The 24749-nt window shown below is 34.9% G+C and overlaps 1 protein-coding gene across 3 annotated transcripts in view; it reads left to right on the forward strand.

The window, feature by feature from the left end:
- Positions 1-24749, forward strand: part of sp3 (phosphatidylinositide phosphatase spermathreecae) — a 61892-nt gene that overhangs the window by 9369 nt on the left and 27774 nt on the right. For all 3 annotated transcript variants that reach the window (XR_013029293.1, XM_076506015.1, XM_076506027.1), the window contains exons 4-11: positions 400-528; positions 1893-1937; positions 8383-8571; positions 10871-11261; positions 11958-12150; positions 15060-15137; positions 18419-18539; positions 19057-19185. Coding sequence is in view for 2 of the 3 variants with exons in the window: in XM_076506015.1 (XP_076362130.1) it covers positions 400-528; positions 1893-1937; positions 8383-8571; positions 10871-11261; positions 11958-12150; positions 15060-15137; positions 18419-18539; positions 19057-19185 (1275 nt within the window). In the remaining variant the exon portion in view is untranslated. The remainder of the gene's footprint in view (positions 1-399; positions 529-1892; positions 1938-8382; positions 8572-10870; positions 11262-11957; positions 12151-15059; positions 15138-18418; positions 18540-19056; positions 19186-24749) is intronic.

Raw genomic sequence — 24749 nt, forward strand, 5'->3', positions numbered from 1 at the left:
CTAGAGGTCTATGTACTTGACATTATAATGAAATTTGAATTTATATATATGCATTAAAGTAGTGTTAGTTTATTTTAATATTTTTAATTTCTGAGAAATGTTGTAAACAATCATATTACATTTCTTAATAGTTTTTTGTCAAATGAGCATCGGAATTCACTGTTTGTGAAAACCAAAAATGAACATGGATTAACGTTTGAACTTTTTTTTATAAATCAGTCTATAAAACAATCTTATGTTTGGAAATGTTTTAATAATAAAGCAAAATAGTATTTAATTTCATATTAATCGGTGAAATAATTAATATAAATGTAATAATATTAGTATTAGGGTATCAAGATTTCTTTTCTTTCTTTTTTTTAATGTTAACATTTCTACATCTGGAACTTTATGATAAAGATGTGCAGAAAACATCATAAGCATGTTAGAACTGAAGGTCAAATAGTCAGCCTCGATCCTCAACCACACAGGCTACAGAAAACTTGGAACACCATCAAGACTGCAACTACACAAGTAAAACCTAGAAAGGTACTATTTTAAGCTAAAATTTTGTATATTAATATAGGTAGTTGTTAGAGGGGCATGACATTTTGGGTGTGGAAAGTTTGTGAATGTTGAAAGTTTAGGAGCTTCATGGTGTATGAAGAAACAAAATCACTGTTTAAATACAAGTAATCACTAACAGGTATACAATGAGGGTTAAGAGGAGTACTTTAGTGTTAGCAGTGAGAGTTATTGCATCTGTTCTGCTATTCAGTTACTTAGCTTCAATCAGTAAAGAAACATGTAAATTAGGTGCAAGTGTCATTAGTTTTGAAATTCCTGTTGAAATATTGTATTTGAAGTTAGTCCTACAAGTCCAGTTGATGTAGCAAACATTATTGAAGAAATAGGTTAATTTGTTATCATTCAGTGGACTGGACTTCATATTATTTAAACAAATAAACCAAAAAAACAGACTTAATAATGGAACATGTCATAACAGTATGTGTATTGATTCATTATGTATACCACTTGGAATAGTAATGTCAGTATTTAATTTCAATTCTAAGAATAATAGCAACCCTAGAAAATGGTTTGTAAAAACCATATGGCTTAGTAAATACAAGACAGTTGTGTGCAAATTCTGGAAATTATTAAATTAACAGAAAAAACAACATTGGAGCAAACTGTGTGAATAAAAAATAATTGGTCATTCAGTGTGACATGTGCTATATAATTATTACTAAGAATCTGGAAATCAGAATCAGAAGTTTTAGTAATCATGTCAGAAATATGTATGTTTAAACTATATTTTTACTTCACATTTGGTCATTAAGTCATACTTTCATATATTTTAGGATTTATTTTAAAACAGCATGCTATAATTATAGGAAACTGCAGCACTTATTTTTATAGCAGTTTAATTAACACTGTGGTTTTCCTAACTGGGATATTTTTTTCAATCTTAAAATACTGTAGCAATGTAGGCATAGTTAAAAATGTCATCATATTTAGATGTAAAATATGAAGAGATTTTTAATTTAACATTTTAGTGTCCTTACAACTAGAAACTGTTGTGTGTAGTTATGTAGCAGTGTTTTTCAGTCAATAACTATTTTAATTTTCTGTTGTGATATTAAAAGAAATCCATACATGTATTTATGTGAATGGATACAAATTAAAAACTCATTCTAAACTATGTTTTTGATTGGGTAGATGATTTAAAAAATCAAGAATAAGTTCTGTGAATGGTGCAACAGTTGTAGCTTTATGCAACTCTATGAACAATACACTTGTGCTAGTTAGATGTTTTTCTGTGTCTTTTCCTAATTGATATAGTTTTTGTGTTTGAAGAAATTCTTGAATGTGTGCTTTCTGCTCCATATCTTTTATTTTTTTTTTTTTTTTAGAAGGAAAGTAAAACCAGAGAGAAACTTGAGCGAAGAATATTAGATGTAAGTTACTTAACTTCTATCATAATATAAAATTTTCATTTTTGAGCTCTAGAAATCCTTGTAAAAGGGATACATATTATTTGAATATTTACATTTTCATAGATGATGTTAAAAAAACATGTAGTCTTAAGAAGTCTTGATAGAAATTAATAAAAATGCTATATCTTGAGTGCTTTTGAAAGGTGTACCTTTCTTATTCAGGAGAAAACTGGGAATAGGATATTAAAGACAGTATCAGTGTCTGTTTCCTTTTGTGTGTCATATAGAATTTGATAAGTTTAGTTATACTTTATTGAATGATAGAGAATACTGTGATACACTTGTTAAAACATAATTTATGCCTATTCACTTCATTGTTAAATGTACAAAGAACATATATAGATGAGTGAAAAAATATTAAGCTAATTAATTCAATCAGTTTATCTTCAAATTTGTACATACTAAGAAAGTTTTATATATTAATCTAAGATAGCAATAGGTTTTTGTATGTTTACATAGAAAATCTGAAATGCACAACAATAAAAAAGTATCAGTAGCTTAGAAGATCAGGTACAGCAGAAAAAATGGTAAATACACATGGAATTCCATCTTGATATATTTTGGCGGACAGGCAGCTCCCAACGTTTTGTTGGAATTCCATGTCTGAATAGGTATTAAGATACCATACCATGAGGTGTGTCCTGGAATGGGAAGTTAAGCTCTAGAAGCGCATTTGTACACTTTTCAAGTCAACAAAATATACTCTTTCAACTGTAAGAAATTTGGAAGAAATGTCACATGCAGTAACCACATTTGTGATGATAGGTGTGTGCAATTCCCCCCAAAAAACATAATTACTGCCCTGTGTTCGTCATTTAAAATTGGTTTATGAGTAAATTGTTTTGTTTTTTAAGACTTATAAGGTAGGTAAATTAAAATATAGAATTGTACGTGGATTTTTTTCTCTACGTTAAGATATTTTTACTTGAGATGTTTCCACCCTCCTATCGGAGCCTTCATCAGGCAGCATTGCTTGCAAATAAAAATATTTTAACATGGAGAAAGGTGTGCCTATAATTATACAAATTAAATCTTATTTTACACAATTTATATATAGCTTAGGGCCAGGTGTTATTCAGGTAGTGATTAGTATGCCCAGACTGTGAATACAAAACTTTAATGTGCTTTACACTTTGAGACTATGGATGTACTATAAGATTGATAGTCGAATTTGTTTGTTTAGACAAGAGTTAGTGCTGTGGGTGCTGTTGACTAGCATGCCTTCCCTTTGGGCTATCAGTTAAAAGTTAAGGAAAGCTGTAAACAAATAGCTCTTGTGTAGCTGTGTGTAAATTTCTCAAACTGATAGACAAACAAATATGTAGGTTATTGTAAGCATCAAATTAGCAATAATTCTAAATAACTTTTAGAATAACATTCAAAATAATTTTCAGTTATTAGGTTTTGTAGTTCCTCACTACATTGCTGAAAATTCTGTTAATCTTTCATGATAATTAATATTTAATTTAATTCTAAATTTACATACTTGAATGCCTGTGAAAAATTCTAATTTACAAAAGTCTCCACCACCTTCAGTGCACCCTCTATCTAAGTGCTGAACATAAACATCTCATTTAAATAATGTAGTCACTTTTTCTCAACAGAGCATTCAGCACAGGATTCTATAAACAGGAGTGTTGTGATTATTCATAACTTATGTTGTGACTTTGAAGATTGTTGGTATTTCTACAGTTATATCTTCACTGATATTTATAATTTAAAAAAATGTTCTGAGGGTTTAAATTCCTGAGATAATGTTTCTACAACAGAGGCAAACAAAACTTCTCTTCCACCTTTGCCATCTGATGTTTGTCAATAGCCAGGGTAGATGTCACTCTTAGTCAAAGTTGACAGTGATATGATCCACTGAGAGATGGAAACATATATGCAGATCAAGAGTGTGTCTCTGGGAGGTTCTGAAGCAGCTTTTGCAAATTGCCTGGGGTTGGTTGGAGAGAATTTAGACTTTTTCTGGCTCTTTTTCCTTCTCCTGATATTGCTGTTCAGGCTGGGAGATTTGCCTCTTGATTACATAATGAGGTAGTTATGCCTTGTTCCTGCTGCTTGTCAAAACAGCATGCTTTACCTTATCACTGCCAGGAGAAGCTATATGCAGATTCTTAACAGATGGACCTTCTCTTGGACATTTGAAGGTTTAGATTAGAGCTTGTGATCATTTTAAGTAGATCAGTTTTCTCAGATTTATCTTATTATCATGACTGTCTTAACATATTTATCTTCAATCCAACTTTTGTCTGAAGTCTATTGGTATTCCTCAGAAGTTTGAGGACAGGTTGGGAATTTTGCTGATATCTACCTCAGCCAGATTGTTTTCAGTTCTTTTTTGGTTTCCTGGTCAGTTTGTTGGTGAGCATCTGTTTAGTATATTTTGCACACAGGGAGTTACCGGAATCTCTTTTTCTCCATCCAGTTGTATTTACGAGAGTTAATACAGCCTATTTACATTCTTCTTTATCGTTGCTGACTTCTCACCTTTTTTCATCATTGGGTGGTGATTTTGGAGTGTCAGCTTATTGTGCTTCCCAATCCATTCCTTTGGATTTTCAGCCTATTGGTTCCCATAATAGAGTCCATCTTTATTCTTAAGGATTCTCAGCTTGGACAGACATGCGACAACAGCATCAGTGATGATCTCATGAGTGGAGGAGCAGTGGGAGCATGATTATATCACTTTCTGGACATCTGGAGTTCTTTCCTTAAGAATCCATGGGTTCTCTTATGTTTTAGCTTCAGGATTGGTTATTCAATGTACATCACCTTTATCATTATCTGCACAACCTGTTGCCTCTCGATCTCCAACAGATCCATGGTGAATGGAGCTATGTTCCTGGGCCATAAGAGAGTTGTTAGTCTGAAGGGTGGCAGCAAGGGTTGATTCCATTCTTTTGGGATTTTATTCCCATTTATTTTTGTACCCAGGAAGACAGAAGATTGGGGTCTAATCACCAATTTGTTTTGGCTCAACTAATTTTAAGATTCTCCTTGCTTTATGATGAATTTTTTTCCCCTATGAAGGCACTTTGTGCCAGGGCTCTGGAAGACCAAGTTCAATTTTACCAATGCTTAACTCCATATTCCCATAATGGAATCTTCCCAGATGTTTCTCAGATTTGTGCACAAGGGTAAGGTGCTGCTGTTCAAGGCTCTACCTTTTGTTTGTGCATGAACACCTTGTATCTTTTGCAGAGTTGTTCTAGCTTTCTCTCCTCACATGAATTTCTTGGGCTTGTGCATACATCACATGTACCCCTCGATGTGGATTCCTTTACATGGTGAGGGGACCTCCCAGAGAAGGTTCTTTTCTTACAGTTTATCTCCTCTGGGATCTAAACATCCACCTGCGTGTTTGCCATGCATGGTAACCCGAGAAGGGGAAGAGAGAATCCTGGTGGTTGAGGGGTCCAACTCCAACACACCACTTTGGCCTTGAATTCCTGTAAATGGGCAGTCTTGGGGTGTCCCCTTCCCAGGATCAATCGTCTAGTTCATTTGGGCCAGGGTTAACTGAGTACCAGCATAGGATGTCCACAACAGGTGTTGTAGACATTGTGTCTGACGCTGATGTTTGGGTATAGTGCTCACAAAACCTTGGCGTCGCTGCAGTGCCATTAAGGCACTGTGGTGCATCCTTTGTAGGGCTCCATGGTGGGTGGGGTCAGTGGGTACCAAAAAATTTTCTATTTATTAGGGATACTCCTAAAACAAAAAAAAAAAAACACAACTTGAAACCATTGAGAAAAACCCAACTACTGAAAAACGACCATGCATTGATGAATCTGTACAGCCTAACTTACCACTTGAATCTCTCCCACAATTCCTAATTTTGCATTCCTTAACTGACAAACCTCTAGGGCAGATGTCCCCATTTTTTATTCAGAAGGGCTTGCTGGCTCCCCTAAATTGGTAAAATGCTATGTTCGGGAGACATCTTAGTGGAAACATCTTTATCACAGCATTCCAAACTCCTTCTGACATCAAAGGCTTTGGAGGACATACCTATTGAAGTTACTCCTCATTCCACTTTGAATATTTTCAGAGGAGTCATAGTTGAAAGAGATTTAAGGACTGTCTTTGAATTGGAGATCCTTGCAGGTCGCACCAGCCAATGTGTCACAGTAGTATGTCGAATCTTTACTTGTAAAGTTGGAATTCTGGAACCAACAAATGTTCTAATACTAACATTTACTGTACCATGTTCTCCCATCACAACAAAAGCAGGATATCTGAATTGTAAGGTGTGACCTTATATTCCAAATCCTGTATGATGTTTCCATTATCAACGATTTGGTCATTCAAAACAATCTTGCTGTGGTTCCTTGACCTGTGCCTGTTGTGGTGGTAGAGACAATATGCCACCGAATGCCAACTCGAACCACATTGTTTAAATTGTAATGGTACATCTTTTTTATTTTACCTCTTGCCCTAAATGGGTAGAAGAAAAAGAAGTAGATCTCAAAACATTAACAATCTCACTTACACAGAGGGTCAAAAATTGTTATTACCTATTCCGACCAGACCTTATGCTGCTATAACCCGTTCTACGACTACAGTAGGAGTTTAAACAGACCTTACCCTATCCCCTACACAGTCTTCACCAGCAAATCTTAATGAAACACTTCCTCAAATCAACACAGTTCATGAATTAGTGTCTCCTTCCATCTCTGTCCTGACCACTCCTTCCAGTCATTGCCAAACTTCACCTTCTTCAAGTCAAGATGTTTCCATGGGGTCTCCGTCTCTTGATACCCCAAAAATTAAACAAACAACTTGTCTGCAGCCTCAATCATTAGTATGTGTAGCAATAAATTCAGACCCAACCATTCGAGCTAGAGCAGGATCCGTAGAGGATGATAGACCCACATCCAATAAAGAAAACAATGCAGTCGTAAGCAGAAGGACTCTCTACCGTCTTTTCTTCTGAAATAATTACACATGGCCACACTAATCCAATGGAACTGACGAGGTTTCCAATCAAATGTGACTGACATCAAAGATCTGATTGACTTTTATCATCCCATATGTCTTTCTTTGCAAGAAACAATTCTACAGCCTATAAGTACAGTTACTATCTGCCACTATTCATTATACTGGAACAACAGGCTATATGTAGGACGGGGACATGGGGGAGTTGCATTGCTGGTTGATCAGCATGTGCCCACACGGTCACTGTCATTGACCACACCCTTGGAGGCTGTAGCCATCCGTGTCTCCTTGGTTTGTACCATCACTATTTGCTCTCTATACCTTACACCTGAAATGCATTATAATCAATCAGACCTCAATACTCTCATTGAACAACTGCCTAACCCCATTTTAAACTTGGGAGATTTCAGTGGGCATAATCCCCTGTGGGTGGCTCCCGTATTGATATGAGAGGGTGCGCCACAGAGCATCTGCTCCTGAACCACAACCTGGCTCTATTAAATACTGGCTCTTACACATATTTTCATGCACCTAGTCAGTCATTTACAGCTATTGATCTTTCTGTCTGCTCCCCTTCGCTACTTACTTTTCCTGGGACGTTGACATTAATCCACGAGGAAGTGATCATATTCCCATCATCTTATGAGAGATTGGCTGTGCTCAATACCACCCAGGTACCACTCAATCGACTCAGGGTAGGATCCATGGAGGTCGATATACCTCCTCCGAATAAGGACAGTAAGGAAAAAAGACGTGGTTGTAAACAGAAGGGTTCTCCGGCCACTTCGCCTATCTGTCATTAAAAATGGCCACCTTGATAGAATGGAACTGTCGAGGTTTACGTTCTAATCTGGATGATATCAAAACACTGATTGCTTCCTACCATTCTGTATGTCTTTTCTTACAAGAGACATTTCTAAAACCTGCTGATACAGTCACCATTCGGCAGTTTTCTCTGTACAGAAATGACAGGCTGTGTGATGGATGAGTACATGGAGGGGTGGCACTATTGGTTGATCAGCATGTGCCCACCCTGTCTTTGTCACTCAACACACCCTTGGAGGCCATAGCCATCTGTGTTTCCTTGGGTCATACCATCACTGTTTGTTCTCTCTACCTGTTGCCTGGAGAGACATGACCAATCAGACCTTGATGGTAAAAATATGGCATTTTTTTGCCCAGAGCTATTCAAAGAAAAGTAGTTTTTGTTCTATGTTTCCACAAATAACAATTTTGTTATAAAATGAAATTATGTCAAAACTGACTTTTTGAGCTAACATTCTTTGAGCAATCAGCAAAGATGCTTTTAAGCCCATTAAGAGTGTATCTAATTGACCATACCATCGTTCATAGAAAATTTAGATTTATTGAAGCTAGCTTACATCTCACATAAGTTGTACAAGGGCAGGCTTATTATACATATATTCTTTGTTTTTAATTCTTGTGTTGTTACATGTTCTAGGAACTTCAGAAGCTGTTCACAGAAACAGACTCATTTTACTACTCTTTAACGGCAGACCTGACCAACTCTTTACAACGTCAGCAAATTCTGAAGGATGCTGTAGAAACAGAAAACTCTCCCATGTGGTGTCAAGTTGATGATCGTTTTTTTTGGAATAAGCACATGTTGCAAGAACTAACAGAATCTCAGGTACCTGATAGCAGCTTTGTGCTTAGGTTATTTGTATTTCTTATAATATTGGTTACACTTGCAAAGTCAGTAAAGTATTTTTTGAAATCATTTTGCCATTAGGAAGATTAAATCCCTCTTCTACATTATTGTGGTTTATTTAATATGATTCCTTGTTATAAGGGCTGTAGAAAAATAACCAAATTATTTATATTTATTTCATCAATATCCATTTTATAACTACAACCACCTGTTGGGTTTTATATTTGATCAGAATAATATTATAACATGTCAAGTTTTATTTCAAGTGAAAATTTCTGTGTATTGTTTGTTTGTCTTTAGTATATATTTTTTCAGTGTGGTTATTGGTCAAAATGAGCTACTGTTATTTGTATTACTATGGTATGTTATTTAATCTTGTTATATGTAATTTTCTTCTTGTTTGTTTTTCAATCTGGTTACTAGTCGGAATGTTTTTAATGTTTCTAACCAGGTTGTTGCTTTTTTTTCTGTATTCCTCTTTGTGTGTGTGTGTGTGTGTGTGTGTGTGTGTGTTATTACCCAAATTGTTTCTCTGTAGGTTGTGTTGTTATAGTATGGCTTGTACTTTATCAGTAACTGGGTTATGTCACTGGTTCATGAGTTGTACCATGAACAGTGTTAGGCTTAATCACAAATAAAAGTTCTGTGTCTTACTTCTTTGAATAGACAGGATCTTTTAACAGTTTAAAATGTTTTTATATATATTACATTTATGTATTGTTTGTAAAAATTGTTTCTAAAGATAACATAAGTAATATTAGCACATTAATTCAAATGTAAATTTTACATGAGCAATTAAAATAACTGTAGCAGACTTAAGCAAAACAAATCTTTAATGGACTGTCATTTCTAGCAGGTTTAACAGTCATGGTTTTGTTAACATAACTTTATGATTATTTAAACACAATAAACAAACAGCAAAAGAGGGCAGGGTAACACTAACAGTTTTATTAGAAAATACATATAGACCTGTAATTGTAATATTGTTTTTAATTAAACATACATGTTGGAGAGGATGGAGTGTAGATTTACTGGTACTTTTTTGGTAATAAAATTATTAGTGTCATTATATATTTTGTTTCATTCAGTACATAGTATACAAGCAATGCAACCATTAAACATGTTCATTAATACTTCCCCATAATGATCTGATTTAATACACAGAAGGAACTTCTTTTTATTTTTTAATGCAACAATTTTTGTTTAAGTAATGAGCATTATACATATCAAAATGTTAAACTTTCCAAGAATAGTACTAATTTATGACCACTATTTGAACATTGCCAAACAATTTCTGTTAACAAGGTTAAAAAATCTACCACTGCTGGAATGTTGTCTGTTGAATCTTAACATATTTTAGAACTGTTTTCAAATTCACGACAAACAAACTATTCTTTGAACACTGCCCTACGTACTAAAACTGTAATGATCACTGTTTACAGTATTGACTGGAAGACTTTTATTTAGATGTCCATCTTCACAAGTAAATAGAATGAAGCTTAATAATAATAGTGTTTCTGTAACCATAATTAACAATATTTTTACATCCTTGTCTGACAAAGTGATGTAGAGATTGGCTGGAGAACCTATGGAAAACTGAACAGCATCATAGTAAATAAATTTATCCTTGTGTTGTAGGAAAAAAGCCTGTTATCAATGCATTAATATTATGGTAGATCAGATATAATCATGATTTTTATTTCATACTTAAATAGGAATTTTGAAATGCTGTTGATCATTTTTTTGTTTTTGCAACATAGTGAATTTGTATTTATTACTGTGTTTAGTGTATAAAGTGACAAATATTAAATAATATAGCTGTAACCAATATTTATTTTTATTTACATGGTTTGAGAAACAACACATAGGTACAGGAGTAGAAGTGCTAATTTTTTTATTTACATGGTTTGAGAAACAACACATAGGTTGTACTGACAATCAGTCAGTACATTGATGTATTAAGCAAGCTTTTCATGCTTTTCAAAGTGATTATAATTTAAACTTGATAGAAAGCTTGGTTTCGTTTATCAATAAGTCTGGATGTGGTACATCATTTTGATCAGTACGGTGTTTAAGAATATACACACACACACACACACACACACACACACACACATTTGAAGGGAATTATGTGAAACAATTACAACAGTTGTTTATTGAAACAAGTCTCATAAATGTTAAACATTGTGAGTAAATGATTGAAAGTACTTATATTTGTTAGGATTAAATATATATGTGTATGTGTGTGTATGCTTAATTTTTTTAACTTTTAACATAGAATCCTGCAGCAGGGCATTGGATACTACCTATGATTCAAGGTTTTGTATTCATCCAGCATTGTGTGATCAATATGTCTGAAGAAGAAGACATCACTCCTGTAAATAATAATTCAACTGGTTTCGCTGAGTTGCAGAGCCCTGATGAAGAGGATAAACAACAGAAAACATATAACTTAATACTCATTTCCCGACGAAGCAGATTTCGAGCAGGAACTCGCTATAAAAGACGGGGAGTGGATGAACTGGGTCACTGTGCTAATTATGTAGAAACAGAGCAAATTATCCATTATGGATCTCACATAGTCTCATTTGTGCAAGTGCGTGGATCAATTCCTGTGTTCTGGAGACAACTTGGGTACAAGTATAGGCCTCCACCTCAGCTGGATAGAGGTAAGTCTTCTGTACACCCTGACAGTTGTGAATACTTTCATATAATTTTTAAAAACATCATGTTTAACTAGAAAATAATCTTCTCTTTCTGCAGCTTTACTTCAGTCTTGTTGTTTACCTGTGTCATTAAAACATAAATTTTTAAAATTTATCTAGCTACTACCAACAGTCTGGCATGATTCATTGCAATTTATGATAAATGGGTAAAATAAGAAAAGCATATAGTTAAAGAAAAGGTATTTCATTGCATTGTCTAATGTTAGAAACTTTCACAAAATGCTAATAATGGGTACATGTATTTTAAATTTAAACTAAAGTTTATGGAAAGATGTAAATATTTATATAATTGTACTATTTGATAGGGTAGCTGATCTAATAAACTTGTCATTTTATTCAAATGAATAACATAAGTGTATGTAATATTTACAGCATAACTATTTTGTGTGTTTTTAAATAGGTGGGACATAATCATGACTGTTTATTCTAAATGAAATGGGAATTTCCAATTGCAATTAATCATTTTGTGTTTTTCTAACATGATATCTTTATATTTGTTATTGTGCCTAATGTATAAAGTGACATAAAAATTAAATGATGTAGCTGAGGACAATAGTTTTATTTAGATGGTTTGAGAAATACCACAAATGACTTTTCCTCCTGGCTAGTTATGTACTCTTTTTGTTTTTCATTACTTAGGTGAAGAAGAGACTCGAGAAGCTTTTGCAAAGCATTTTCACCAGGAACTCTCAATATATAATAATGTAGTGATCATAAACCTAGCAGAGCAAACTGGAAAAGAAAAAGTTGTTGGTGATGCTTACTTAAACCATATTCTTTTGTATGACTCTCCTGACATAACATATATTTCATTTGATTTCCATGAATACTGGTAAGAGCTGGGTAGACTCAGATGTGACTTATATCAACATTACTGAATCTAAAAGCATGGTGTGAAACCTCTATTGAATGTGAGACATAATAGAATGGAAAAGTAGCAAATGTCAGGTTAATCTTTTTTTTTTGTTGTTGTTAACATATTTGATTTTCTTTTCAACTTTAAATTCTTTTTAGTTTTCTTATTTTTAATGTAAATTTTGTTTTGTTTCTCATTGTAAATGCATGTAATAAAAAACCTTTGTATCAAGGAGAATAGTCAACTATTCAAAAGCATTCAAGTTTTGAGTGTCATTTTGAATTTCACTTGTTAAGAATCAATGGTTTTATATTAATTTTGTTACATTTTATAAAACAGTTTAACTGTAAATGAAAAGTATTGTGCATTAATGTCATTTTCTATACTCAGATGTTTATATTCATGTCACTAATTGCTGTCCTTGTATTCTGTAATGCAGCTTTTTGTTTGGATAACTGCTGCCTTTCTCTGGGGCATGTTCTCAACTACATTATGATATTTTTGGCAATAGTGAAGGATATCCATTATCTTTAATAATGAAACATAGATGAGTTCTTAGGCCTTACAGCTTCTTCTTCCATCACTGAGGTTCTCTGGCAAAGCCTTTGCAATGAATTTTTTTACAGCACAATTTCCAAAGCAAGAGGGTTTTATACACACCACACATACTACAGAACATGTTCTGTGCAGTTCAAAGGCATAGGCATCTATGGAATATCTTTATAAATGGTATAGCATGAATTAATACTTAGTCTTGCATCTTAGGACCCTGTAAATGAATTGGTATGATGACTTTTGTTATAAACACACTTTGAACTCTAATGAATGGGAGAGTTGAGTAACTTTAATGCTTTTCATTGTGTTCAAACTGAGGTATATAAAAGGTAATATATTGTTGTTTTTTACATATTAATTGTGTGTAATATGCATAGTATTCTATACATGCTATAATAACATCAGCAGAATTATTATAAATTGCTCAGAATTTTGAAAATTCTTAAGTAGGTATATGCTTTGTCCAATTTAATGACATGTTTCTATTTGGCACTTGCCAGAAACTGCTTATGCATTTTGTGCAGTTGGTTTTCTGTTTGGTTACATGATTTGGAAGAAGTTTGTAGAAACAGTACCTGTGTCTAAATCCATGTGAATAATTACATTTGCTGTTGCATGTTAGGCTCAACTGCAGTGTATTGTTGTGTTCACAAGTTACTTCTTTTCATAGAATCAACTTTGTATATGTATGTATGTATGTGGGTTGTAGATACTTTTTTTTAACCTCTTGAAATCATTCCTCTCCTTGCTTTAGCAATACATTACAACATTATGGTTATCCCTTTGCAGAATGCTAAAATGTTGTACCTTGCATGATTTTATAATTGTATAATAGGAGAGCTTCATCTCAGAAAGTTCTGTATTATAACTCTTCAAGAAAATATTGATCTTAGGTACCATGTGCACTTTCAAATTACCACATGTTAACAGAATTGAAGTAAGAGAGACATTTGAATACAAATTGTTAAGTAAATCATTAACAACCCTTTTTGCTTGTTCACATGATTGTTTCAAAAGCTTGGCCAGTGATAAAGATTGAAAGGTTGTGATTTAAATTTTGAATTAATCTTTTCACGTAGTCCCAAAAATATTTTAAAGGCTTAAGATCTGGTACTTACTTGGTGGGTTACTTTGAAAGTTTGATAATTTCAATTTAAAATCAGTTCTGGGTCATACATGCTTCATGGAAGGAAAAATCTGTTGTGCTTAAGTGATCTGTTAACCAAAGATGTTTGCCATTGCCTGTGATAATTGTTCATTTCTATGTGTAGTTACTGCACAGTTGGAGGTCCTGTGCCTAATGCACAGAATATAATCCTTGCCATAACACTCACTACCACAGTTAACACATCACTGTTTGAGCAAATTGTTCACTTTGTCATTACTTCAAACCTTTTTGAAATGGCTCTTAACACATCACTGTTTGAGCAAATTGTTCACTTTGTCATTACTTCAAACTTTTTTGAAATGGCTCTTAACACTCCAAAAACAGTTCTAACCAATCATTCAGTTTCCCTGGCTTTACATCAAATAAGTCTGTGTCAAATATTTTGGGAGGTGGTATCCATGTTTTCATATCCCATCCTTTAATACATACCAACATTCATAAATAGCATATTGCAAAGACCTTACACATAGCAAGTACTTCCTTTATGAGGCTGCAATGGATGCAGTAAAGTGATTATGAATAAATTATAGCAAAGGTGCTTTTTCATAATCCTAATAAATGAATATTTGTTACATTTTAAACTTGTTTTTCATATATTTTACTATTAAATTTAAAATACAATGTCTTGTGTGTAAACCAAGCATTATATTTACATTTTGTGATGATTTTCCAGCTTTATCTCACTCTCAAATTCTCATCTTCCTCGAATTTGTGTAATCCACAGTGTTTTAGCATTGGACACATACACTTTGGTAATTGTACCTACATGATGTATGTCTGTATTATACTAGCCAACTTTTGTTGTAGTGTGTAAGAGTAGTAAACTAAGTCACATAAGAAAGTTGGCATTCAAATACTTTTCTGCAGAACAGTGTACATTTATTAACTACTTTGAGTTTGATGAAAAAAGAAAAGGTTGATTACTTTATATTGTGAGTGTGGGCATTATATACTTTGTGTGCAAAAGTAATTCATCATTACATAAAAAAACAATATCATACTAAGTATAGGATAAATAAGAAATTTAATTGTGAATTAGTGTGTAATAAAACAGACTCTAAAATTCATTTTCTTCAGTATATGGAAGTATATTGTAAGTTCTAAGAAAATATTTTTTTAAGGTATTTTGATATTTAAAAGCTCATAACCTTTTCTTTTTTAGTCGAGGAATGAAATTTGAAAATGTGTCAGTTCTGATTGCCAATATTGAAGATATTATCAAGGACATGAGATATTACTGGTATAGTAAACTTGCCATTTACATGCATTTAATGCAATATAATGTAAATTAGTCATTATAATATATATACTCTTCAAAAAAAGAAATGCAAAAGGCAAAATATGAGACAAATTGTTAACAAGTTTATTCTGGGTAGTTCTGTATGACATGTGTGAAACTTTGCACATTCCCTGCTGAACATCCAAAGTCTGCAAAGGCGAAGTCCACGCTCACTAGGTGAAGTTTAACGTCACTCAACGTCAATAACGAGTATGCTCCCCATAAGCATCAATAACTGCTTGGCATCTCCTGCCCATGGAAGCGATGAGATGACGAATCACATCCTGTGGAATGGCTGTCCACTCAGCCTGCAAAGCTGCTGCAAGCTGAGGTAGAGTCTGCGGTTGAGGTTGTCGCCGTCGTAGACATCGGTCCAACTCATCCCAAAGATGTTTGATGGGGTTTAAATCTGGTGATCTGGAGAGCCAGGGAAGAACTGTGATGTTGTGGTGTCTCAAGAAGACAGTGGTGAGTTGGGCTGTGTGAGGACGGGCGTTGTCATGTTGAAAAACGTCGTTGACGTTCACCATGATGGGTTGCACGTGTGGCCTAAAAAATCTCGTTGACGGTTGCGTATGGTCTGATCTGAAATCCTACGCAGCTCTGGTATGGTTGAGGCAGTAGACGTCGCAGTGGTGGTCCTATCCCGAAGGTGACTTAACCGGATGTTGCGATCTTGTGCGGGCATGGTCACACGAGGTCTGCCAGATCGTGGATGGTCATGAGTTGATCCATGTTGTTGGTGACGATTCCACAACCTTGTGATGGTGCTTGGATGGACATTCACAGCTCTGGCAACATCTGATCGAGATTTGCCTGCTTCCAAACGACCAATAGCGTTGTTGCATTGTGCTTCAGTCAGTCTTGGCGTAACTGTATTGCGTGTCGGTGGCTTAACACTGAGCTATGGAAACCGAGAACCCGTCACTTTTATAGGGATTTTGCACATGCTGCACTTGCAGAACATGCAGATCTCTCAAACAAATTTATTGGACACGCATACGTTTTGGCGAAAAATCCGGTTTTCCTCCGTTTTCAAAGTGCACAACTTTTATTGTCATTTTGGTCTGACAATCAGTGCTTTAACACGTGTAACATCACATACTCTGAGCTTGTAACGTTATTACATATATTTCTCTTTAAAATAACAAAAATATCCCTTTTGCATTTCTTGTTTTGAAGAGTATATATTACTGAGGCAAATTGTAATTTTTACAGCATTCAATCTTATTTGTTTATTGAGACAAACTAGAAAAGCAAACCCATTTTTTACACCCAATTTTCCTTTCTTTTACACATCTCCAATAATTTTACATTTTATATCATTTATAACTAATATAAAGGTAAAGTTTTGGTGTATCAAGTAATGTATAATGCTACTTTGTTTTCAGTACAGAGTGTATCAGTTTTGTTTTCAGTTTGAAAGTTGAGCTCGTGGCGTGCAGATTGAGAAACAAAGATAATTAATTTAAGCCCCTCTTATTTTAATTAGAAAGCCAGTTAAATTATAATACTTAGAACATTGTTTGCTTTGTCTGTGTGTGTGCTGCTATTGTGTTCTTATGTGCATAACTTAAAATAAATAAACATTATTAGATGTACTGCCATCATTATAAAAATATAGGCTTACAATTCCTCAACGACTGACAGCAAAAAAATAAAGTCAAAGTAAGTATTGTGTATGTTTGTATTTCTTGCATGTTATAATATGCATGTTTATATCGTTATAAACTTAACTGAAATGTAAAAAATTATAAATTTATTAGATAAGATAATGAAAAGTACAATAATAAAAAATTATTCACAGGATATGCTCACAAACAGCTCGTGTAATATATTATTCAATAAGGAAACATGAGAGAGGCTTTTTTCAAAGGATTTACAACTTGTCTGGTGGGATTATTAAATAGACATGGATCCAAGGGCAGTAAAACAAAATTAAATACAAACAGTTTTAGACTTATAAGCTTCAAGCTATTTAGAATAAACAGCCATAGTTTTCTGTAACAATATGCAGTCATTTGTATATAAAAAAAAAAAGATTAAGTTAGATTTATTTCCTAAATTTTTATGTAGGGATCCAAGATTGGTCAATTTGATTGAGCCTGTATAGGGTTAGGGTAGAGAAAAAACAATAAAAGATAAAGTTTTACTGAACAAAAATATGTTTATTTTGGGTTATTTTAGAGGTTATATAAATTAAATTTGAAATTTTCTAGGTAAGGAAAAGTAATTTTAATTTTAGCATGAAAATCATTTTGTCTTTGGAATAATCAACATTCCAATTCTATGTTCATGTAGAAGCCTTTTGTGAAAATACTTGAATAAGAAATTTGATTTTTTTGTGTAGAGAAGACTTGTTAATGTTTATTAAAAATTGCCAATATTTTGAAGATATATAAAACATTCAAAGTTTTAATAAGGGAACTGATGGTTACTTTGTGGTTAAGTACTACTTTTATAAATTTTTCAATAAAATTGAAAACAAAAATGCTTCTATCTAGTATGTTAGAAGAGTGATGTCATTGTTTAATCTCAGGAGAATTCCAGAGTTTGTGGTGGATGATGTTGATTAACTGCCTTCCCTTTAAGCTGTCACTTATGAATTAAAAATGGCTAATGCAGCTAGCTCATAGATTTGTGTGAAATTCATGAAACAGACAAATATTCTATCAATGTTTTATATTGAAATTCACTTTGAGAAAATGAAAGTTTTAAGTATAATTGTAAAAACAATTTTAAGGGTATGGTAACATCATTTGTTGCTTTTCAGTATTTTTAGAGTTATAATAAGCCATTCAATCCCACCTTTTGCTGGATAAAATTGGTTTCTTTTTTAATTTTGCACAAAGCTACATGAGAGCTAACTGTCCCTACTTTTGTAGTGTAAGACTAGAGGGAAGGCAGCTAATCATCACCACCCACTGCCAACTCTTGGGCTACTCAACAAATAGTGGGACTGATCATCACATTATAATTCTCCCATGGCTGAAAGGGTGAGCATATTTGGTGGGATGAGGATTCGAACCTGTTACCCTCAGATTATGAGTAGAGTGCCTTAACCACCTGGTCATTCTGGGTTCTTTTTGAATTATTTTCCCCCTCTTTATTAGAAAGTAATGTCTTTTACTAGTTACCAAGGTATAAAAACTTCTAAACACTTCCAAAAAACAATTGTGAGACTAGCTTTACCTTCTTTTTTGCACTGTTGTTTTGAAATAATTTGTTTCTTTTATTTTTAGGGTTGACAATCATGGTCTCATTTGTAATCAGACAGGAACATTTCGAATAAATTGTATCGACTGCCTTGATCGAACAAACATTGTACAAACTGCTATAGCCAAGGCAGTGATGGATACACAGGTAGGACTGAGTTGTAGTTCAACTTGTTGGGATGTCCAGATGACTCCTATAGTATTTTCTTTGAGGTATGCATGTTTCAGAGGAAATTTGTTTAAATATGATTAATTTGACTTAACCAGTAGTTGTAGACTGCATTTAATAATCAAATGTTCATATTGAAGTAACAGTGCATAATATTTAATCTTTTTTAAAGTAAAACTGTGTGTATACATATTCAGTCTCCACAGGAAACTAAAGAAATAGTTCATAACTTCACATGAAGTTCCTGTAACTTCTTCACATTATCACCAACTTCATGTATCCATAGTTTGGAACCATTAACTAAATCAATAATATTGTATTGTATCAGTGAGAGGTTAAGTGTTATGAAATTATTAACGAACTAATGGGACTATTGCAATATTGAAGTTGATTTGCTTTTATTTCACTTATAGGAAGACTGGAATTTATCTTTCTCCATGTCTGTTGGTATTTATAATGTGAAATAGATTTTAAGGTTTGATATACATTGGTCTAGTTTCTAAGACTTGGACTGTTGAGACCAGAAGGAAAGCTACCTTCTAGTTGTCGACGAGCTTTTCAGGTGATGTGGGCCAACAATGGTGATATAATTAGTCGACAGTATGCAGGTACTGCAGCTTTAAAGGTTAGTTACTCACTCATAAAGCAGTGTTTGTCATCTTTAGGTTATAGTTAAAAACTTTTCTTTTTTTGCTGTTGACTGTTTATTACACTTAATCCTACTTTTAATACTAGTGGTAGTAATGTACAAAATAAGTTTTATTTAATAAAATAATACATCAAAGAACATAGAATAATAACATGCAAAAAGCAGACAATTTCCTCTAATTATCACAACTTTTATGGCCTTCTACCTGTGCAACAAGAGCCATTACAAGTTGATTTAAGTTTGTTGTTTCCCATGGCAATAAAACTTGTTCATAACACTGTGTAATATGTCATTTGATATATGAAAACCTTGTAGTTTTTTTTGCTATAGATAATATAGAATTAAATCTAAGATAGAACTATTAACAAATTCTGAAAGCCAGAATGTGACAGAAAGGTGTGGCAAGAGGGGTCTGATATTCCATTTGATGCTTCTATAACCAATCAAAATTGAAAACTATAAATGTTTGGTTTATCTGAACAATGACAATTTTATAGTGAATAGTTTACATTAAATTTCTTACTTATTGGACACACTAGGGTAAAAATTCAGGATTTATACAAAATATTGCCTGATAAAATTAAGAACTTAAAACTGTTATACTATTAAAATATGGATTATTAGCTAAGACTATATATTATACTAATTTGTATAACATAAACAAAAAGTAGTTTAAAAAATTTTGAATGTAAGCTGCTAAAATCTCAGGTCATATGTAGTGAATGATGCCAGGGCAGATAGGGTTAAAGTGTGATGTTATATAATAATTGAAAAATTATTTCCATACATTTCTTACAAATGCAAAATATTGTTCCTATTTTTTAAAGTAGACAAAGCCATACCTTGTGTTTTATTTCTTGCATCATAAGCTAATTATTTTCATTTTTTCTGTTAATGATGTTGATACCACTTTATCATCATGCAGTACAGTAGACTGTGACAGTCTTTGATGAATTCTGAAGTTATCCTTAAGTCTAAAGTTTAGTTAAATAGGAATGTTAAACCTAAGTATATCACTTCTAATTATACCACTTTAATTACATTAAAAGCTACTTCAAAAACCTTTACTTATATGCTGTCTCATAGATTACTTACTTCTCCTCTGGTCCCCACTGGTACAGTCTATGGACTTACAACATTAAAATCAGGGGTTTGATTCCCCTCAGTGGACTCTGCAGATAGCCTGATGTGGCGTTGCTATAAAAATGCACACACAAACTTCTCCTCTGAACACATCAGTTGCTATCTTTTCTTACATTAAAAGATTAAACCTTTTCACAATGAAAATGCTCATCATAGCCTGTTAGTAAACAAATGAACACCATGAGGTACATTAACATTTTTTTTCCTATATCAGTTGATTTTGAACACATAACAGAAAATTGACTCTTGGAATTTATTTACAAAAATAGGCACTCAGTACTTTAGTAACCAAAACATTTATGGAAAAAGTCTTTATTTACCAATCTTCTAATTAACTGTGTATATATATGTTAGAGATTTCGTTTTTTTTTTTAACTGAGGTGAAATTTAAAGAGAATCTGTGACATAGTTAATAACAGAGGGTATAGCCAACAAAATAATGCCTTATTTTTGTATATGTACAATTATTAAACAGTTGATCCACTGTACGTTATCAAATAATTAATTCATTTAAATGTCATAACATTATTCACATAACTAAACTAAGGTTACTTACTACATGGTGAAGTAAAACAGGCTCAAAACCCCATGGCTACTTCAAATTAACTATTTTATACTTGTTTTTATAGAATATGTAAACTAAACTCTAAACAACTGCAAAATAAAAAATATTACTTTTTAAAAAATGCACAAAGACATTTTGACTACTGAAAAAACAATTATAACATTTATTAACTAGCTGAATTACATATATTTCATACATTAAATCAAAGTATTTGAACAATGACAAATCAGACTACTAAGTAATACAGTTAATAAGAAATGTTTAATTATCAGAACCAGAACACTAATCAGTTGCATAATCTAGTTCCTATTTGCACCCCCTCGGTGTGGATTCCTGTTCGTGGTGAGGGGACCTCCCAGGGAAGGCTCTGTTCTATCTGGTTACCTTCTCTGGGATCTAAACATCCACCCACTTGTTTGCCGTGCGTGGCGACCCATGAAGGGGAGGAGAGGATCCTGGTGGTTGAGGGGTCCAACCAAGTACCAGTGTTGGAAGTTCTCAACCGGTGTTGTGGACATTGTGTCTGATGCTGGTGTTTGGGTATAGCTCACGAAACCCTGGTGTTGCTGCATTGTCCTTGCTTGACTTTGTAGTGAGTCCCCTTGTAGGGCTCCATGGTGGGTGGGGTCAGTGGGTACCGAATTTTTCCTTTTTCCTATGGATCCTCCAAAAAATTTAAATAAAATTGTGAAAAAACAGTCAATGGGTAAGCGACCACGTCTTGAAGACTCTGAACAGCAATCTTCAACATCTGTAACACACGTACCTCATTTTCTTATTTTACATTCTCTTTTGGAAAAACCTTTAGGGCAATTGTTCCCCTTTTTTATTCAGAATGGACTAGAGGGACTTGCTGGCTATCCAAAGTCAGTAAAGAAGCTTTGATCTGGAGACGTATTGGTTGAAACATCCACATCCCAACACAGTGAATTCCTCTTGAATTCAAAGGTGGGGATATACCTATTGAGGTTACACCTCATGCTACTTTGAATTCGAGGAGTTATTGTTGAGAGGGATTTGAAGAACGCTCCCAGTCAGAGATTCTCGCTGGTCTCTCCACTCAAGGAGTTTCTGCAGTGAGCGCATCTCCACTCGCAAAGATGGAGTTACACTGCCAACAAATACCCTCGTTTTGATATTTACTTCATCACGTGCACCTGCCACCATCAAGGCAGGTTATCTCATTTGCCGGGTTCGGCCATACATTGCAAACCCTCTCCAATGTTTCCAATGTCAGAGATTCGGCCACTCAAAGACATCATGTCGTGGTTCCCTGACATGTGCTCATTGTGGGGGCAAGGACCATGATGCATATGAATGTTACATGGACCCACATTGCATCAACTGCAATGGTTCTCACCCCTCTTACTTCCTTTCTTGCCCAAAATGGTTGGAGGAAAAAGAGGTGCAGCGTTTGAAAACGATACATAACATTAGTTATCTTGAGGCTCGGAAATTGCTGCCCACCACTCCATCTTGGACATATGCTGCTGCACTTCATTCCACAACTACAGTGGGAGTGCAGACAGATCTCTCTGTGCCTCCAAGAAAATCGTTTTCAAAACAAATGAAAAGCCTTTTGACCTCCATGGTTAAAAAGGTTGATGTATCGATTTCCACACCCATCTCTGTTCCTCCCATACGTTCCAATAAACCTCAAGATCCACATCCTTCAATTTCAAATGCAGGCATTTCTTCTGATACATCTTTTTCTCCCACCCCATGAGGCAAAACAATCATTTGTTCACGTCCTCAGTCACTGGAATCCCCTTCCAATAACAAAGACCTGTCCACTCGACCCAAGGCAGGATCCATGGAGGTTGATAGACCTCCTCCGACTAAGGACAGTAAGGAAAAAGAAGTGGTCGTAAACAGAAGGGTTCTCCAGCCACTTCACCTACCCGTTCTTAAAAATGGCCACCTTCATACAATGGAACTGTCGAGGTTTACGTTCTAATCTGGATGATATCAAAACACTGATTGCTTCCTACCATCCTGTTTGTTTTTCCCTACAAGAAACATTTCTCAAACTGCTGATACAGTCTCCATTCGGCAGTTTTCTCTGTACAGATATGACAGGCTGTGTGATGGAAGAGTACATGGAGGGGTGGCACTATTGGTTGATCAGCATGTGCCCACCCTGTCTTTGTCACTCAACACACCCTTGGAGGCCATAGCCATCCGTGTTTCCTTGGGTCATACCATCATTGTTTGTTCTCTCCACCTGTCCCCTGGAAAGACATATGAGCAATCAGACCTTGATGCTCTCGTTGAACAGTTGCCGTCTCTATTTCTAATCCTGGGGGATTTTAATGGACATCATCCCCTCTAGGGAAGTGCTGTTATTGATGGGAGGGGTCGATCTGTAGAGCATATGTTCTCTGATCACAATCTTTTCTTTTCAATACTGGTTCTTCCACTTATTTTCATGCACCTAGTCAGTCCTTTACTGCTATTGATCTCTTGGTTTGCTCCCCTTCATTATTCTCCCATTTTTCATGGAGGGTTGACAGTAATCCACTAGGCAGTGATCATTTTCCAATCCTTTTGAGAGAGACTGGTTGTGGTCAATGCCACCCTACCCACGTGCCCCGGTGGAAGCTGGATCAGGCAGACTGGTCCACTTTCACTGCTTTCGCAGAACTTGATCCTGCCATCGTAAATCAACCATCAATAGACGACTGTGTGGCAGCGGTAACTGGCTGTATTATACAAGCAGCTGCTCAGTGTATTCCTAAAACCTCGACACGTTTTCCACGATATCCTCGTCCGTGGTGGAATCCTGCTTGCCACTTAGAACGGAAGGCTCAAAAATGGGCCTGGGATACTTTTCGTAGATATCCCACACTTTCAAACCATGTCGCTTTCCAACGGGCCCGTGCACATGCTAGGTGGGTAAGACGTCAAAGCCAGAAGGAATCTTGGATTAAGTTCACAACTAGCATATCTTCTACCACCAGTTCCAAGATCATATGGGACAGGATTCGAAAGGTTAATGGGCACTACAATTCTGTCCCCCTCTAAATCTTACTCTCTGATGGTCAGGAGGTGGCTGATGTCCGGAGCATCGCTGATACTCTAGGTGAAAGCTTTTGCCAGGTATCTAGCACTTCTGCTTGTTCCTCCGCCTTCTTGGCCATCAAGACTCAGGCAGAGCGTTCACCTTTTTCTTTTCGAACTGACTGTTTCTTTGACTATAATTGTCCCTTTATGCTGGTGGAACTGAAAATGGCCCTTCATCGGTCTGCCAGTACATCTGTTGGACCAGATGATGTTCATTATGACATGCAGCACCATCTATCTCCTGCTTCTCTTGATGTCTTTCTGATTGTCTTTAACTGGATTTGGCAGGAGAATGTTTTTCCTGATGCCTGGCATCAGGCTATTATTTTACCTTTCTCTAAGCCAGGGAAAGGTCCCAAGATTCCTTTGAACTACTGTCCAATTGCTTTGACGAGCTGTCTCTGTAAGACCTTAGAAAGGATGGTTAATGCTCGTCTTGTTTGGTTCCTCGAATCAAACAACCTCCTCTTTGCCCACCCAGTGTGGGTTCTGACAACAGCACTAAACTACTGACCACCTAATTCGTCTTGAAACATCTATCAGAGAAGCCTTTCTCAAACGCCAACATCTTGTATCAATATTCTTTGACATTGAGAAGGCTTACGACACAACATGGAGGTATGGCGTTTTGCGAGACCTCCATACATATGGGTTACATGGCCATTTACCCATGTTTATTAAAATTTTTTTAATGGACAGGAGATTCCAAGTTCGTGTGGGTTTGACACTTTCCCGTTCTTTTGTACAGGAACTTGGAAACCCTCAAGGC

Source organism: Tachypleus tridentatus, chromosome 1 (genome assembly GCF_004210375.1).
Source record: "Tachypleus tridentatus isolate NWPU-2018 chromosome 1, ASM421037v1, whole genome shotgun sequence".
In the NCBI taxonomy this organism is placed as follows: domain Eukaryota; kingdom Metazoa; phylum Arthropoda; class Merostomata; order Xiphosura; family Limulidae; genus Tachypleus; species Tachypleus tridentatus.